Here is a 14,978-nt window from a genome sequence, read left to right as displayed (position 1 = left end):
AATGTTTACAGCCGAGATCGTTTGGAAAGGCCTGGTGTATACCCTTTTCATGATGCTCGGCAAGCTCCTCTGCGGCATCTGGCTACTTCGACTGCCTGACAAGCTCAAGTGGGTAGTACCAAAAGCCCTACACAAGCACGAACAGAAGAAGGCCATGGGAAATGCCACCTTGGAAGCCGAAACTCCCGTGACCGCAAATTCGTCGGCAGCTACCGAAGACACTTCCGGAGATACCAGTGAAGATGCTCCTGGAGCCGGTCTAGGTGATATAAGTGCAGAAGTAGCTCGGGGGGCTAATGGTGAGGCCTCCGAGGAAGCTGCTTCTCGTGCTGGTAGCCACGATGTCTCCAAGTCCGTTCCAGGGACGATCAGTACAGATACGCCTGCCAGAACTGTCCAGAATACCATGCCGGCTGGCGTTAAGCCGCGATCGATCTACCCTGCCTCCATTCTTGGCTGCGCCATGATGGCCCGGGGCGAGATTGGTTTTCTAATATCGTCCATTGCTGAAAGCAGAGGAATATTTGCCAGCGGGACAGAAACGACGGCTGATTCGAAGATCTTCCTCTGTGTTACTTGGGCGATTCTGCTGTGCACAGTCATAGGTCCGTTGGCTGTCGGGCTGCTTGTACGAAGGGTGAAGAAGCTGCAGAGGCGCGTAGAGGCGAGTGGTGGCCAAGTAAAAGGTGATGTTTTGGGCGTTTGGGGGGTTGAATGAGGGGAAAGGTCACACTACCAGGTGTACATGTATGCGCGAGTGCACCGGACAGAGGCGAAATGGCATATGCATTTACTGCTATTGTATGCTTGGCAGGCGTAGAAGGGACAGGTGAATACATGAAACTAACCCAGTCAATTATGGCCAATTGGACCGTCGACGCAATTTTATCATGCCTGAGAATCTGTCTCTCTAATTCAGTTCGGGCCTCGCGTCTTTGAATTGTCAAGAGCATCCGCGTTTTGTTAACGGACCTTGATCATAAACATAAGATTCTGGAAGCTATGTCGGCGAGGATCGGATGCAGAGGGCAATGCCGTTACCGTGCCCCGCAAGTTCAATCAGAACAACTGTCATGATGCTGGTTTGTGGGCAAAACCCTGGCCCTTGGCATTTCCATTTTGGCGCGTAGCAAGACCGGCGAGAACGCCGTAATGGATATTGCGATTCCTCACAGCGGGCAGCGACCGAATTCCGGATACTTGGCCGATATGGAAAGTGATTTTGAAGAATCTTTGAGCCCTCTGTAGGATGGACTTGCATCCAGTCGCGAGTCAAGACCGCTGCAATCGTTCTTAGTGGTAACGATTGGGGTTTCTGGCTTTGGCGCTAGGCAAGTTGTGCGGCTGCTGTAATTCGACGCCTCATGGGATAGGTTAGAGGTGGGAGACCCATTCTTGGCAGACCGCAGTATACCTACGTTTGAAGCTCTATGCTGGCTGTTTGTCCAGGTAGACGTGATGCTGTGGCGGGAAAATAGCGGCAGGCGAGGGACTAGTCCCAGCCAAGACAGAGAGAGATCAGGACAAAAAAAAGGATAACAGGCGTCAGCTTCTTGTCCCTAAAAAACCCTTTGATCAAAACAATCACGAAATCACCCATTACCAAGTGGATTCTTGATGGACGAGGCTGAATGAGGCTCCCCTGTTGGCCAACGTGCGACAGGGCGGTTTTAGTTTTAGCAGTGTGGAGGCAGGCGCAACGTTTTTCCGCGTCCACCAGTCGGCGAAACTCGGGAGTTCAAACTCCTGGCCAGAAATCGCGATTCTTGGTTATTAAGCTTGCATCCAAACGCCCATACACACCTCTATCCTTTTTTACCTCACCACCTCCCCGCTCGCGACTCCCGCGATCGACCTCCTTTTCCGTCCTTTGTTCTTTGTTCTTCCAATTGGCCTCCGCCATCTCCTCACAATGTTCCGCAGTCGCGCGCTCGCTTCGGTCGCCAGAGCTGCCAAGGTACGCATGTCAAGCTCACCCTGTTTTTCTTCCCTAGCTGCTGCTAGAAGCCAAGCTCCCCGAAGCTTCCGCTGACCACGACCACCCAACAGCTCCAGGCCTCCCCCGCTGTCAGACTCCCCGGCGCTACTCAACAACGCAGAGCTCTCAGCATTCACGAGTACCTTTCTGCCGACCTCCTGAGAAAGGTAAAGAAAATCTGCTCCCTTCGGACGACCGAACGCTATGGCCCCCAATAGTGAAACTTACATCGCAATAGTATGGTGTCGGTGTCCCCAAGGGCGCTGTCGCCCACACTGCCGAGGAGGCCAAGGCCGTCGCCAACAAGATTGGCGGCGACGACATGGTCATCAAGGCCCAGGTCCTTGCTGGCGGCCGTGGCAAGGGTACCTTTGATAATGGTCTGAAGGGTGGTGTCCGCGTTATCTACTCTGCCCACGAGGCCGAGATGTTCGCCCAGCAAATGATCGGCCACAAGCTCATCACCAAGCAGACGGGCGCTGGCGGCCGTCTCTGCAACGCCGTCTACATCTGCGAGCGCAAGTTTGCCCGTCGCGAGTTCTACCTCGCCATCCTCATGGACCGCGCCTCGCAGACGCCCGTCATCGTCTCGTCCTCGCAGGGCGGCATGGACATCGAGACGGTCGCCAAGGAGAACCCGGAGGCCATTGTCACCACCTACGTCGACATCAACAAGGGCGTCACCGACGAGATGGCCCGCGGCATCGCCACTAAGCTCGGCTTCAGCGACCAGTGCGTCGAGGACGCCAAGGAGACGATTCAGAAGCTCTACACCATCTTCCGCGAGAAGGACGCCACTCAGATCGAGATCAACCCCCTCTCTGAGACCTCGGACCACCAGGTCCTCTGCATGGACGCCAAGTTTGGCTTCGACGACAACGCCGACTTCCGCCAGAAGGAGGTCTTTGAGATGCGCGACCCCAGCCAAGAGGACGCCGACGAGGTCCGCGCCGCCAAGAGTGGCCTGAACTTCATCAAGCTCGACGGCGACATTGGCTGCCTCGTCAACGGCGCCGGTCTCGCCATGGCCACCATGGACATTATTAAGCTCAACGGCGGCCAGCCCGCCAACTTCCTTGACGTCGGCGGCGGTGCCACCCCTCAGGCCATCCGTGAGGCGTTCGAGCTCATCACCAGCGACCCCAAGGTCACCGCCATCTTTGTCAACATCTTCGGTGGTATCGTCCGCTGCGACCACATCGCTACCGGTCTCATCAACACTGTCGAGGCCCTCGACCTCAAGATCCCCATTATCTGCCGTCTGCAGGGCACCAACAACGAGCAGGCCCACAAGATCATCAACGAGTCTGGCATGAAGATCTTCTCCATTGACGACCTCCAAAACGCTGCTGAGAAGTCTGTTCAGCTGTCCAAGGTTGTCAAGCTTGGTAAGTCATGCTTTCTCGCCGTACACCTTCTCTGCTAACATCTTCTAGCCCGTGAGATTGACGTCGGCGTTGAGTTCAACCTGGGAATCTAATTGATTAAAATGTACTAGATCACTGTAATATTTTTTCTGCGGAAAAGGAGGGAATAGGGTCTGGCCTGGGACGGCTGCATTTGTTATAGCCTGCATCACCCTACGTCGCAGGGTCAACATGGCAGGTTCTGCTTGTGCCGTTCTGTCCGTATGCGATAATCCAAATTCAAGCAACAACCCTACCGCGCTCGAAGTGATTGCGAATCGATGAACCCCAAGTTGCACTAATGCAGGTTGTATCATCGTGCAGATACCTAACCCAGGACCTACTCCACGCTCGCAACAGGACCGGGAGCCTGAATTCTCAGCTATCAGAACCGTGCCGGGAGATGACACCTGAGAATGGGCTATGTACGTACATAAACCCCGCTGGAATCGGCAGACGATGCAGCGGACTGTATCGACAAACGGGCATATCAATCTGTAGCTGAGAATCAATCAAGTCAGGGCAAGGGGCCGGGTATTCACTTTTTGCCACCTCGGCGAAATGGAAACATTCTGAACAAAAAGCATTTCAGTTAATACCTGTATCCTTCCCATTGAAATTCAATTAAGCGAAGAAAATGTATGTGAGATGCACAATGTGCAGATTGCATGGGATTTCACGTTCTGATACTGTGTGGCCCCACACGAGCTCCAGGCCGAAATCAGGAGCTGGACAACTTTTTTTGCATCACGACTTTTCATCTTCACCCTCGCCAAAACCAACATCCGCATCCAATTGCGACTACAAAATCCTCCCACACTCTCGTCATGTCGTCAAGACTCACCTCCATGGCCCTGCGCGCGCGCCTCGCCCCCACAACAGTGCGCGCCGGTCCACGACTCCTCCCCCGTGCCACCCGCCCGTACTCCTCAACCGCCGACGACCTCCCGACACCGCCGCCGCTCCTGCAGAAGCTCAAGGGCGACCTCAAGACGGCAATGCGCGCCAAGGACGCGAACCGGCTCTCCGTGCTGCGCGCCGTCATGGCCGGCAACCTCAACGCGTCCAAGACGGCCTCGCCGATCCGCACCGACGTGCAGCTGGTCGCGCTGATGCGGCGCCTGGCCAAGGGCGCCGAGGAGGCGGCCGCCGAGGCCCGGGCCGCAGGCCGCGCGGACCTCGCGGACAAGGAGGACGCGCAGGGCGCGATCCTGGCCGAGTACGTGCAGGGCAGCGGCGTGGCGGCGCCGGACGAGGCGGAGCTGCGCGCGGCGGTGGAGGCGGCGGTGGCGGAGGTGGGAGGCGAGGCAGGCAAGACGGCGATGGGTGAGGTGATGAAGAAGCTGGGGGTGGCGCTGGAGGGCAAGGACGTGGATAAGAAGGCGCTGGCGGAGATGGTGAAGAAGGCGATGTCGTCGTGAGGTGACGATACGTGGGAGAGGAGAAAGGGAAGGGAAGGGAAGATTGACCTGTATAATACCTGCAAAACGGCTTATACTTTGTACTATTGCATCGCCGCTTCATGTATAATATAGACGCACCGAGGTGCAATTCACCCGTTGCCGATCAGCCTCTGCCCCACCTCAGCTCGACTTTGGTGACTCACGACAAGCTGCAACTTGCCATTGACATTGACACAGGGAAAAAGCAGATTCGCTTTTCGACGACAACTGACAAAATAGATTTTGGATATTTCAACAAGATGCCTCGACAACACATTAGCGGCGGCTCCTCGTTTGAGGACCAGATCGGCTACTGCCGCGCAGTCGTCCTCGAAGACGGCTGGATCCACGTCTCCGGCACCACGGGGTAAACCACATTCATCGATCTATCCCACCCTGTTTGACTAAAGAACTGCTCTCCAGATATGACTACGCGACGGGAGAAATCTCGCCCGACGTCGCGCAGCAGGCTGAGCAGACGCTGCGCAACATTGACAAGGCGCTGCGGGAGGCCGGCTCGAGTATGGCCGACGCCGTGCGCGTGCGCTACATCCTGCCGGACCGCGACGACTTCCCCACGACGTGGCCGGTGCTGAAGGCGTGGTTCGGGGACGTGAGGCCCGCGGCGACCATGATCCAGGCGGTGCTGATGAAGGAGGAGATGAAGATTGAAATTGAAGTGACCGCCAGGAAGGGATCCGGCAAGCAGTGACGGAGCAACGCACAGAAGCCCTCTCCCGAATTATTCTCTATTGAAGCTTGGAGCTGGGGGGTGGGATATTTAGGTTTTAATATACAAGACTGGCCACCGCGAAGCCGGACGCAAACGTCGTCGCGATCGTGATCAGGCTCGACGTGGACAACAGCGAGATGCCGCTGATGCCGTGCCCGGAGGTGCACCCGCCCGCCATCCGCGCGCCAACCACCATCAGCGCACCTCCCAGCACCGCCTGCGGTGGCGGCACCTCCCACGGCGCCGCCGCGACGAACCCGGGGACTAACGTGGCCAGCGCCAGCGCGCCCGCGCCGGCGGACGCGGCGAAGAGCACGTTCGGGTAGCCGGTGGGTTTCGCGGCCGCGTCGCCGGTGAGCGTCGCCCACAGCAGCCCACCCAGCTCGCCGTACGACCCGGAGATGCCGATCATGGAGCCGCGCGTCAGTATGGACAGCAGCTGCGACAGGCTGATCAGCAGGCCGCCGAGCGCGCCCGGCAGCACCGCGCCCGGGAAGCGCGGGGTGTACAGCGCCGTGGCGGCGACGACGGCCGCGAAACCGGACACGTAGAGCAGCATGGCCGCGGGCTTGGACACGCCGAGGTACTCGTTGACCGTCGTGGTGTCGGGCTTGCCGGCGGCGGCGGCGGCGGCGGCGCGTTGCCGGGCGACGGCCTTGCTGAGGAGGCCGGTCCAGAGGACGCCGCCGGAGAGGGCGCCGGCGAAGGCGTAGAAACCGGTGCGAGCGCCGGCGGCCATCTGCGCGAAGAGCGTGCCGGGGCAGGAGCCGGAGAGGGCCATGCCGGCGCCGAGGAGCGCGCCGCCGAGGATGTTGCCGTCGTAGGGGGTAGGCAGCAGGCCGATAGGCGCGGAGGGTCGTGGGGTGAGCTTGGCAATGCCGGTGCGGTCGGCGACGGCGTAGTAGACACTGCAGGGGTGAGTTTTTTTTTTTAAAAAAAAAAAATTGCTAAGGGGAACGGGGAGCGTACATGCTAGAGGCGGTCGCGGCGAGAAAGGCCTGCACCATGTGCCAGTTCTCGAATCGCAGCTGGGAGACGACGACGGCGGGGTTGTGGAAGCCAGCGGCGATCATGGCGGCACCAAAGGAGGCGCCGGCGAGGACGGTGGCCATGGAGGAAGGAGGCGAAGATTGCTATTTGGCGTGGGATGATGAAGGGATGAAGGGGAAAGAAACTTGTTGGTATGTAGCTTAGCGAGGTTTGTAGTGAGGCTGGGAAGTCACGACATTGGGAGAGAAATTGACGCCAGGTTGGCGCGCGGAGGGGCTTTTATAAAGGAGAAACCCAAGGGCAATCCACGATATCGAGACACATTGGGAACATTGGGAATTACAAACTGACCAATAAGCAGCCTAGCGACTTGGGGCTGTGGCGAGAATTACCAACTTCGGCGAGGTTCAAGACTCGGTTTCGCTGACCAAGTCGCCGAACTTTGGTGTTCTTAGGGCATCAATCCACTATAACAACGCCCTGCCAGCCACAGCAACAAGATGCGGCACGACCATGGCAAAACAGTAGTGGTATAACTAGTCTCTTTAAACTAATATCTTTGCCATTCGTACTGAAATTCTGACCAACAGTTTGACCACCTGTGTTGCTAAAAACAACCGTCTTCGGAACGATCCTGGTACCATTATTTATCACCTCCGTCTCTCCGTTGGTCCGTCTTGGTCGTAACGTCTAGCATCGACGGCAACACGAGCGCAGAAGCTCAGGGACGCAGCATAGCTCATAATAAATGGACCGGCGTCACCTTAAAGAGTATACGAAGGTATTCAATAACTTTCATCTCTGCACCTCACAGAACTCCGTCATTCCGCTTCCGGGCCTGATCCCCTACCAACCTCCGTACTAGCCGAGGTAGCCACCTGCCGCCGACGTGGGGCCGGCCGTCTGCCGTGGCCGGCAACGTCATGTACTGTAGCTCTCTCCGCATCTATATAGCTCCAAGTCTACCCCATACTTTTCTCTCCTTCCACCATAAACAAGCAATACTCCTACCGTTCAATTGGAACCAGCCATCATGCCGCGCGAACTCCAGCTTGTCAACATCGAGGACGCCAAGCCCGGCAAGGTCTATTACCCGTATGCATCTCACCCCGCCACTCCCAAAGCTCCAGCATTCTAACCCCCAACTCCCACCCTCCAGTATCCAGATCAAGCAGGTCCCCAAGCCGACCCCCGGTCCCAACGAGGTCCTCGTCCGCATGACCGCTGCCGCCCTCAACCACCGCGACCTCTTCATCCGGCAGCATCTGTACCCCAACATCGACCCCGCCAAGCCTCTCCTCGCCGACGGCTGCGGCGTCGTCGTCGCCGTCGGCTCCGCCGCCTCCCCCTCCCTCCTGCACCAGCGCGTCATCCTAACCCCCAGCCGCGGCTGGGCGCGCGACCCGCTCGGCCCCGAGGACCCCTCTCGCTTCGTCATGCCGCGCTGCCGCTCGTCGGGCTGACCGGGTGGCGCGCGCTGGTCACCAAGGCGGGCGTCGCCGGGCCCGGCAAGAACGTGCTGATCACCGGCGTGGGCGGCGGCGTGGCGCTGCAGGTGCTGCAGTTCGTGGTGGCGATGGGCAGCAACGCGTACGTGACGTCGGGCGACCAGGCCAAGATTGACCGCGCGGTGGCGATGGGCGCCAAGGGCGGCGTGCTGTACAAGGAGCCGCGCTGGGGGGCGACGCTGAGGAAGACGCTCCTCCCCAAGGAGAGGCCGTGGCTGGACGCGGTGATTGATGGCGCGGGGGGCGCGGTGGTGGCGGAGACGGCGGGGGTGTTGCGGCACGGCGGGGTGATTGCGCAGTATGGCATGACGGTGGCGCCGAAGATGGAGTGGTTGATGAAGGCGGTGCTGGCGAATATTGACCTGCGCGGGAGCACGATGGGTTCGCGGCAGGAGTTCCGCGACATGGTGGCATTTGTGAACAAGCACAAGATCAAGCCGGTGATCAGCCAGACGGTTCACGGGCTGGGGAACTTGGACGAGATCAACGGGCTGTTTGACGTCATGGCTGCGGGCAGCCAGTTTGGGAAGCTGGTGATTGAGATTGATGATGATGAGGAAAACGCAAAGCTGTAAATGGTTTCGATAAGTCCTCTTCACCATGTCATGTGGTCCAGTCCGCTGACAGCTACTGTGACAAGGTGGTAGTTGCGGCTAGATTCAGCTCTCTCTACGTAAAATTGATCTGCAATATATCAAGATACGGAAAGCGGCAGACTTTGTACATCACCACGCAAAACATAGTGTATTTTGTAACTTCTCTCTCGGCGCCATCTGACCTTCCAACATCTCCTGGCTGACTGAGCGCACCGCCAGCACCGACTCGCCTCCAGTTGTGCGTCTACACCACCCGCGGTATAGAAACGCTAGCTTGATCTTGGCTCGCAGCCTCTCATCGCTCGCGTTGCTCTCTTGAATCTAATGACGCGGGACGCAATAAGGCAAGCTAGACTGCATGATGCACATATTGCCCGGCAGGCAGTGACCCCCAAACTATGGTACCTGTCAGCAAATGGCCGTTTCATGAGGCGCAACAACATGCAACCTACGACCCAGTCGCCGGTGGCAGTGCATGCTTCCCAATCTTGGTTGTTGTACGTGCATCGGTACGTGGCGGGCTTGCACTTTTCCGCGACGGCCGCGGCAGCGGCGGTGGATGCAGCAAGGACGATGACAGCCAGGAGCTTCATAATGTCCAATTTTGGAACAGATTTTCGGTTTAATGTAAGAGTTAATGAAGAGAAGATGATAACTGAGCTCTCTTCAGCAGACCAGTGAATACAAGCACACCTTACCATTTGACACTAGAGGGGAAGGCTGAAATATACATGTGCCAGCCGCCTTTCAACACCCCGGATCATTGCTGCCCGGCCTCGGGGATCACGAGTGATACCTGAGTAGCGTTTCTCGTATAAGGGCCTTGTGACTGAAAGCACGCAGCCAAATTTGGGACGAAGTACGTCGTGTCACCCTGCAACGCCATGTCTCTGGCCTCCTGGTATTCCGCAATACCGCCAAGGCACGGCATCTCGCTCTGCGGCCCCACGTTGACGGATATCTTATTTCAAACCTTACAATGTTCTTCACACAACATTGGTCTCTGATGATACGAGACCACGTTGCAGACTGTTATGCGGCTGTTGTGCGGCGCGCCGATCGAAGGGAGCCCTGGCCCCCCCGAAAATCGGCGCCACGGCGAACAGTATGAGCACATTGTATCTGCACCTGATCCCTTGAATTGGTGTGATTTCTATGCCAATTATCTGAAGCAACACCAGGAAAACTGTTAATTGCCGTATTCCAGAGAGCACCTCGCCCACCCATGTTTGCCTTTGGAAGGCGTGTGTACGCTTCGCCCCGGAGCTCATCCAGAAAAATCCGAAAATGCCCCGGAAAGAATTCTCCAAAAGGTTCTGTTTTCTATTCTCTTCTATTCAACAAACTCGCAGCTAGGTTCGCCACTGGATGGGTTTATTTTGCACCTTCTCCCGTCCTTGCAGCGACGTTCAAACTGCACGAGCATCGTCAGCAAGGAGCCTCGCACCAATCTGGGAAGAGACCTACCAGCCAGTATCCTCTCTCATTGCACACCTGCCAGCCGTCTCCGGACGGTACGCATCGATATGTTCCGGAAACGCACTGAGGAGCCGGACACGCCGCCACGCGGGTCGCCCGAACTGTACAAATGATCACCCGAGCGTAGGGGTTTTCGCAGACGGTGCCGTCCGGGCAGCAGCCGTCAACCTATGAGCATTGTGAGCGGAAATTTGGCCACATCTCATACCATAAGCCGTCTACATACCTCCCATTCGCCCTTTGTATTGCACAGGTACCATTCTTGGCCGTTTGGCGCGCAGTGATTCGTGAATGGCTTGCATTCCGCCTCGACCACCGTCGCGGCGATGGATGAAAGGGCGGCGACGACGACAACAGGAAACTTCATGGTGCTATTTCAAAGTCCGTGCCGACTGTGAAATCTTGAAAATGAAAGCCTGAGTGAGCTAGTATGGTTACAGAGTAGGTATGTTTGCTTCAATTATCCGATCTTGGAGGCATGCTCTTTATACACGTCTAGCGCCATCAAATCCGGGGAACATCGTACAATCGAACTCGCTGGATCATGTGCAATTCAGACACGAAGCTGAGTGCGCTTTCTGCGGAACAGCGATACTGAAGCTACAGCTTCCCTTACAGATGCTCGGAAACTTTACTTCCTTGGAAAGCCCTGCTTCGGCTTTCTTCGGTTCTAAGCCGACACATCGCGTGCGTCATGTCTAACATCGACGGAGGCAGATTTAAACGAAAGGAGGGCCGGCTTAGTGCTATCATCTGAGAAGCTGACATCCTCCTTGGTACCGGTTTGCTTCGGACGTAGGCTGAGAAACGCCACCGCCCTGAGTTTCTTCCTTTGCAATGCTCGGACGATCTCAATATTGGACAGAGTCCGGCCAATCCGGCATCATCAATGCCAGCCGGTAGCTAAAATGTAAGCATGCCAAGGTTCGTATGAAAGCCCTGCGCTGCGAGCTGAAGGTGAGGTTACACACTCTTCCTCAACGTAGCTCATCAGTGAAACTCAATAGCCTTCCAGGACTGGATTCTACTACACCATCATGCGCAAGCTGTTCTCACGGGCAAGCTACAAGTTCAAGAAAGACTTCACACCCGACCACATGCTGCCATCTTATGGCCGCAGCTGAGGTTCGCTTCTTACATCGTAGTCTTGCGTCGTTCGCACTGAGGTGGAGCGATTCGGTAATCAAGTGTATAAGAGACGAGAAACGCTATTCCTAACGTACAATATGCACCCCATAAAACGCCCAATTGTAAACAAAGTATCCCAATTTTTTTCCCTTCCACCCACGGCACCGTTCACTCGGCCTTCTTTCTCTTCTTCTTGGGCCGCTCGTCGCCCTCCTCCGGGGGCACAAAGTCGGCCTCGCGCTCCTTCGCCTTCTCCACCTTTCTCGCCTTTTGCTTCTCCGTGCGCTCCGCGCGCGCCGCCTGCGCCTTGGCCTGCTTTCCCAGGAAGTACTCGCCCGACTCGATCTGCTTGTCCACCTTGCTCTTCTCCGGCGCCGGCGGGAACGGCGTGTACGTCTTCTTGGACTTGTCCGTGACGTTGTGCGGCGTGTGGCGCTTGCTGAGCGTCTTGCGCTTGAAGTTGGGCAGGAAGCGGCCCCAGCTCTCGTTCTTGAGCTCCGGGTCCTTGGCGAGCTCGCGCTTGATCATGAGCTCCTTGATGTGGTAGATGGGGTGCACGTTGGCCATGCAGTCCTCGACGATGCGCCGCACCTCCTTGAGGCCCTTGTAGGGCCCCATCACGGAGACGGTGTTGCCGTGCACCAGGATGTACGTCTCGGTCAGCAGCTCGAGCGCCTTGAGCGTGGAGCCGTCCGGGCCGAGGATGCGCTGCCGCCGCTTGACGAACCGGTCCTTGCTGCCGACCAGGTTGCGGATCTTGACAACGTCGCAAGCGACGCCGTCGTCGAGGATCTTGATGGCCTGCGGCGCGGGCACGCTGCGCGCCAGCAGCTTGATCAGGTCGCGGGCGTTGAGGATGGCGGCGGGGTCGAACGTCTTGCGCGTCGTCTTGACCATCATCGAGCCCTCGACGAGGTCCAGCGTGCACGCGATGCCGGTCTTCTCGAGCGCTTTGGTGATCAGCGGCCAGGCCTCCTTGAGGTACACTTCGCGGTACTTGGGAAACAGAGTCATGAACGACGACTCTTCAGCAAAGGTGCCGCCCGCATTGTCTTCGGGCTTGAACTGCTCGATCTTCCACTTGTCAATGTCGTCCGTGTCCCACGGCTTCTCCTTTTTGTGTGTCGACGGCATGGTATCGGTTGCGCGGAGGGTTGTCGATTAATGCTAGAGAAATTCTGCCACTGCTTGTGCGAGGTTCGAAAAGATCAACTTTCCTTTCTGCCGCCTTAAAAAAAAGGCGGTGGGCTTTTTGGTGGGCTTTCCTAATCGGGCGTATTAGTCAGCTTTGAGTAGCTACTACCCTGTACCTCTCACAAGATTTTTGGCGGGCTCATTTGGGCTCCAGATAGGCAGGGAGAAAGTCATCTTGACAATTATTGAGAAAATCCGAGATTGATTGCTGATAAGTGTGTTTTTATGGCAGCCATACCTGGGGCATAATGCAGCCGCCGGCTGCGTGAGATTTAAAGATACAGTCAGATACGGTTTTGTACTGGAAACAAGCCACAGATAACGGGATGAAAAGGTGTTAGGAATCGAATATATTCTCGTAAATGAAACGTCTTGAAAAATTAAAATTGTACCACGAAAGTGGCTGCTATACGCAGTAAATAAGTATCTGTCAAACGCCAATATTATCATCTCTCGATAAAAAGTTCAGCCGATTCTCACCAACGTTAACACCATGTCCAAATCATGACCGCTCGTATGAGACAGCAACGGTAATATCCCGACGGATTCTGTCAGCATCTTGAAATGGAACCTCGTCGCTGTGAGACACATTGCTCAGTTGGTAGGCCGAATTGTCAGAGTCTCCCTTTGTTTCGACAGTGGCCCCGTGCAGCGCGTCATCATCCAGCTCCTCAAACGGAAACTGGATGTTTCTACGAATTTTTGCGGAGCGCTGGCTATAGCTGCTGTGACTCTCTCGCTGCTTCTTGCTTTTCAGAATCGGCCGTAATGTTGGGATCGACGCGGCAATGAGGACAAAGTTTGCCTCAAGACTTGCATGGGTTAGCGAATAGCGCGCTGCAGTGATCGTAGTGGTACTTACGTCCATCCGATGGCGAGTTTGGCCATTTCATCTAGAAACAAGTTAGTCGTAGTCTATACTCTGCTTTTCTTCTAGACTCACATGTTACGTTCTCTGTGCTGGTGATTGCTTGCAGCTCTACCGTTTTGAAGATGGACGCAGCCATGGCGCTAAATGCATGTTAGTGAGGACCCGAAACACCGTCGACAGCAACTTACAAGACGCCGAATCCCATCATGGCACTCAAGCTGATTCGCTGCTTGAGAGACATTTGCAGATTCCAGAACAAGCTGGCCGGAAAAGCCGCCAGTGTCAAATCCACCGCCGATCCGTAGGCTGCGAACGAAGCAATTAGTCTTGATCAAAGCAGCAGCCAAGCCTGTCGTATACGTACACCCTTGGAAAAAACCAGCGTCTCGCTGCACCTGCTTCGGCCAGCAGTCCGGGTTATCGCGGCCGTCCCAAAACGCGGCGATGGGTCTGCACTGCGAAAAGCTGATGATGAGCGTGCCCAGGTCGATGACGAAGGCGGTGATGATGACGGTCCAGAGGAGTCCGCGGCGCGTGACGGTCGGCGGCGTGAGGGAGAGGAGCATGAGGGCGAAGGAGATGCGACCGAAGCACGGGCACATGATGGAGAAGAACTCGCAAAGGTAGACGTATTTGACCGTGTTGGAGATTCGCGCGGGGTCTGCGAGGCTAGTGATACTCTGACCGAGGCCATAGTAGCAGGAGATGGACAGGAGTATGGCGTTGCCCAAGGACAATAGCTAATTTCGCGAGTTTTTAGGTTAGAAGATGACGGAGTGCAGTTTTTAGAATCATTGACGAGATTAAAAAGGGCCTGCAAATGGGAGCGACATACTAGAGTAAAGACAGCGAGGTAGTCGTCAATGGTAATCCGCTTCAGCACGCGGCTTCGAGTATAGATGCGCCCCAAAACAACAGCGATAGAAATGGTGGTAAATATCCACGTCACGCACATGACGGATATTCCGAGTCCTTCAATCGCCATGTTGACCGTATCTCAAAATGCAAGTGTTGTAACAAGATGGAAACAGGAGCCAGTGCTAGTTTGACATTGGGCTGCTGTCGTACGCATGTGCAAGGTGTTGCAAAAGGGAACCGAAGCGGTCCTATATCCGACAAAACTCGACACACAGCTAATCTTACAACATGCAGATGGCGACAAATGATTGCCGAGCCAAGGCTGACAAGCTCGCCCCGACTCTGAACTCTCAGCGAGTCCCTGGCATGCTGAGCATCGCGAGTGCGAGGTGCCGTATTTGCGGCCAGAAAAGCCACGAAGCGGCTGGGGGGGTAATCCCCGCAGGGCCTTGCCTGCTTGCTGGCATGACCTGTCAGCGTAGCATTACATGTAAGAGCAAGACACGGAGGATACCACAACTGGCCATCGCCATTCGCTGCCGCCTTCTCTAGCCTCTCACTATCGTGTGGGGGCAAGACAAGGCGGCGATCGCTAAGATCTCACCGTGTGGAGGTGAGGTGGGGGCCTAGAGGGCGTGTCTGTATGGAGAGCACGCTCACCTCACCGTTATCCTCGTCGGTTGGAAGCTTGCCGGTGAGATGCGAAGCCATGATTTATCGTACAGACGGATGCCGAGTGGGCGGCGATGACGGACAGGACAGGGACTAGATCTGGGTACCAGCAAAAAAGGTAGA

General features: G+C 56.3%; 9 protein-coding genes across 9 annotated transcripts; 5 read left to right on the top strand and 4 right to left on the bottom strand.

Annotated features, from left to right (window-relative positions):
• Nucleotide 1: 1 nt before the first annotated feature.
• ISF_09190 (hypothetical protein) lies at nucleotides 2–718 on the top strand (the record flags this gene model as incomplete). Its single annotated transcript, XM_018852793.1, has 1 exon — nucleotides 2–718. One exon carries the CDS (start codon nucleotides 2–4, stop codon nucleotides 716–718), a length of 717 nt encoding a protein of 238 aa, XP_018700001.1.
• A 1,194-nt stretch (nucleotides 719–1,912) lies between these two features.
• Nucleotides 1,913–3,458, top strand: ISF_09189 (succinyl-CoA ligase; the record flags this gene model as incomplete). Its single annotated transcript, XM_018852792.1, has 4 exons — nucleotides 1,913–1,957; nucleotides 2,050–2,145; nucleotides 2,217–3,366; nucleotides 3,415–3,458. The coding sequence occupies 4 exons, from the start codon at nucleotides 1,913–1,915 to the stop codon at nucleotides 3,456–3,458; spliced, it is 1,335 nt and encodes a 444-aa protein (XP_018700000.1).
• Nucleotides 3,459–4,211: 753 nt separating this feature from the next.
• ISF_09188 (Aspartyl/glutamyl-tRNA amidotransferase subunit B-related protein) lies at nucleotides 4,212–4,805 on the top strand (the record flags this gene model as incomplete). Its single annotated transcript, XM_018852791.1, has 1 exon — nucleotides 4,212–4,805. One exon carries the CDS (start codon nucleotides 4,212–4,214, stop codon nucleotides 4,803–4,805), a length of 594 nt encoding a protein of 197 aa, XP_018699999.1.
• Nucleotides 4,806–5,086: 281 nt separating this feature from the next.
• ISF_09187 (Endoribonuclease L-PSP/chorismate mutase-like protein) lies at nucleotides 5,087–5,538 on the top strand (the record flags this gene model as incomplete). Its single annotated transcript, XM_018852790.1, has 2 exons — nucleotides 5,087–5,193; nucleotides 5,250–5,538. The coding sequence occupies 2 exons, from the start codon at nucleotides 5,087–5,089 to the stop codon at nucleotides 5,536–5,538; spliced, it is 396 nt and encodes a 131-aa protein (XP_018699998.1).
• Nucleotides 5,539–5,614: 76 nt separating this feature from the next.
• ISF_09186 (hypothetical protein) lies at nucleotides 5,615–6,671 on the bottom strand (the record flags this gene model as incomplete). The annotated part of the gene is made up of 2 exons (XM_018852789.1): nucleotides 5,615–6,467; nucleotides 6,529–6,671. The coding sequence occupies 2 exons, from the start codon at nucleotides 6,669–6,671 to the stop codon at nucleotides 5,615–5,617; spliced, it is 996 nt and encodes a 331-aa protein (XP_018699997.1).
• Nucleotides 6,672–7,582: 911 nt separating this feature from the next.
• On the top strand, nucleotides 7,583–8,632 carry ISF_09185 (alcohol dehydrogenase; the record flags this gene model as incomplete). Its single annotated transcript, XM_018852788.1, has 3 exons — nucleotides 7,583–7,644; nucleotides 7,709–7,982; nucleotides 8,039–8,632. The coding sequence occupies 3 exons, from the start codon at nucleotides 7,583–7,585 to the stop codon at nucleotides 8,630–8,632; spliced, it is 930 nt and encodes a 309-aa protein (XP_018699996.1).
• A 1,354-nt stretch (nucleotides 8,633–9,986) lies between these two features.
• ISF_09184 (hypothetical protein) lies at nucleotides 9,987–10,499 on the bottom strand (the record flags this gene model as incomplete). The annotated part of the gene is made up of 3 exons (XM_018852787.1): nucleotides 9,987–10,067; nucleotides 10,121–10,300; nucleotides 10,359–10,499. The coding sequence occupies 3 exons, from the start codon at nucleotides 10,497–10,499 to the stop codon at nucleotides 9,987–9,989; spliced, it is 402 nt and encodes a 133-aa protein (XP_018699995.1).
• A 929-nt stretch (nucleotides 10,500–11,428) lies between these two features.
• ISF_09183 (K liklik) lies at nucleotides 11,429–12,394 on the bottom strand (the record flags this gene model as incomplete). The annotated part of the gene is made up of 1 exon (XM_018852786.1): nucleotides 11,429–12,394. The coding sequence occupies one exon, from the start codon at nucleotides 12,392–12,394 to the stop codon at nucleotides 11,429–11,431; it is 966 nt and encodes a 321-aa protein (XP_018699994.1).
• A 562-nt stretch (nucleotides 12,395–12,956) lies between these two features.
• ISF_09182 (integral membrane protein) lies at nucleotides 12,957–14,310 on the bottom strand (the record flags this gene model as incomplete). The annotated part of the gene is made up of 6 exons (XM_018852785.1): nucleotides 12,957–13,266; nucleotides 13,317–13,347; nucleotides 13,398–13,465; nucleotides 13,514–13,631; nucleotides 13,690–14,065; nucleotides 14,161–14,310. 6 exons carry the CDS (start codon nucleotides 14,308–14,310, stop codon nucleotides 12,957–12,959), a joined length of 1,053 nt encoding a protein of 350 aa, XP_018699993.1.
• Between the last annotated feature and the right edge of the window lie 668 nt (nucleotides 14,311–14,978).

Source organism: Cordyceps fumosorosea, assembly GCF_001636725.1.
Source record: "Cordyceps fumosorosea ARSEF 2679 chromosome Unknown scaffold_43, whole genome shotgun sequence".
NCBI lineage: Eukaryota > Fungi > Ascomycota > Sordariomycetes > Hypocreales > Cordycipitaceae > Cordyceps > Cordyceps fumosorosea.
Note: the sequence above shows the minus strand (reverse complement) of the source record. Positions and strands in the feature narration are given on the sequence as shown.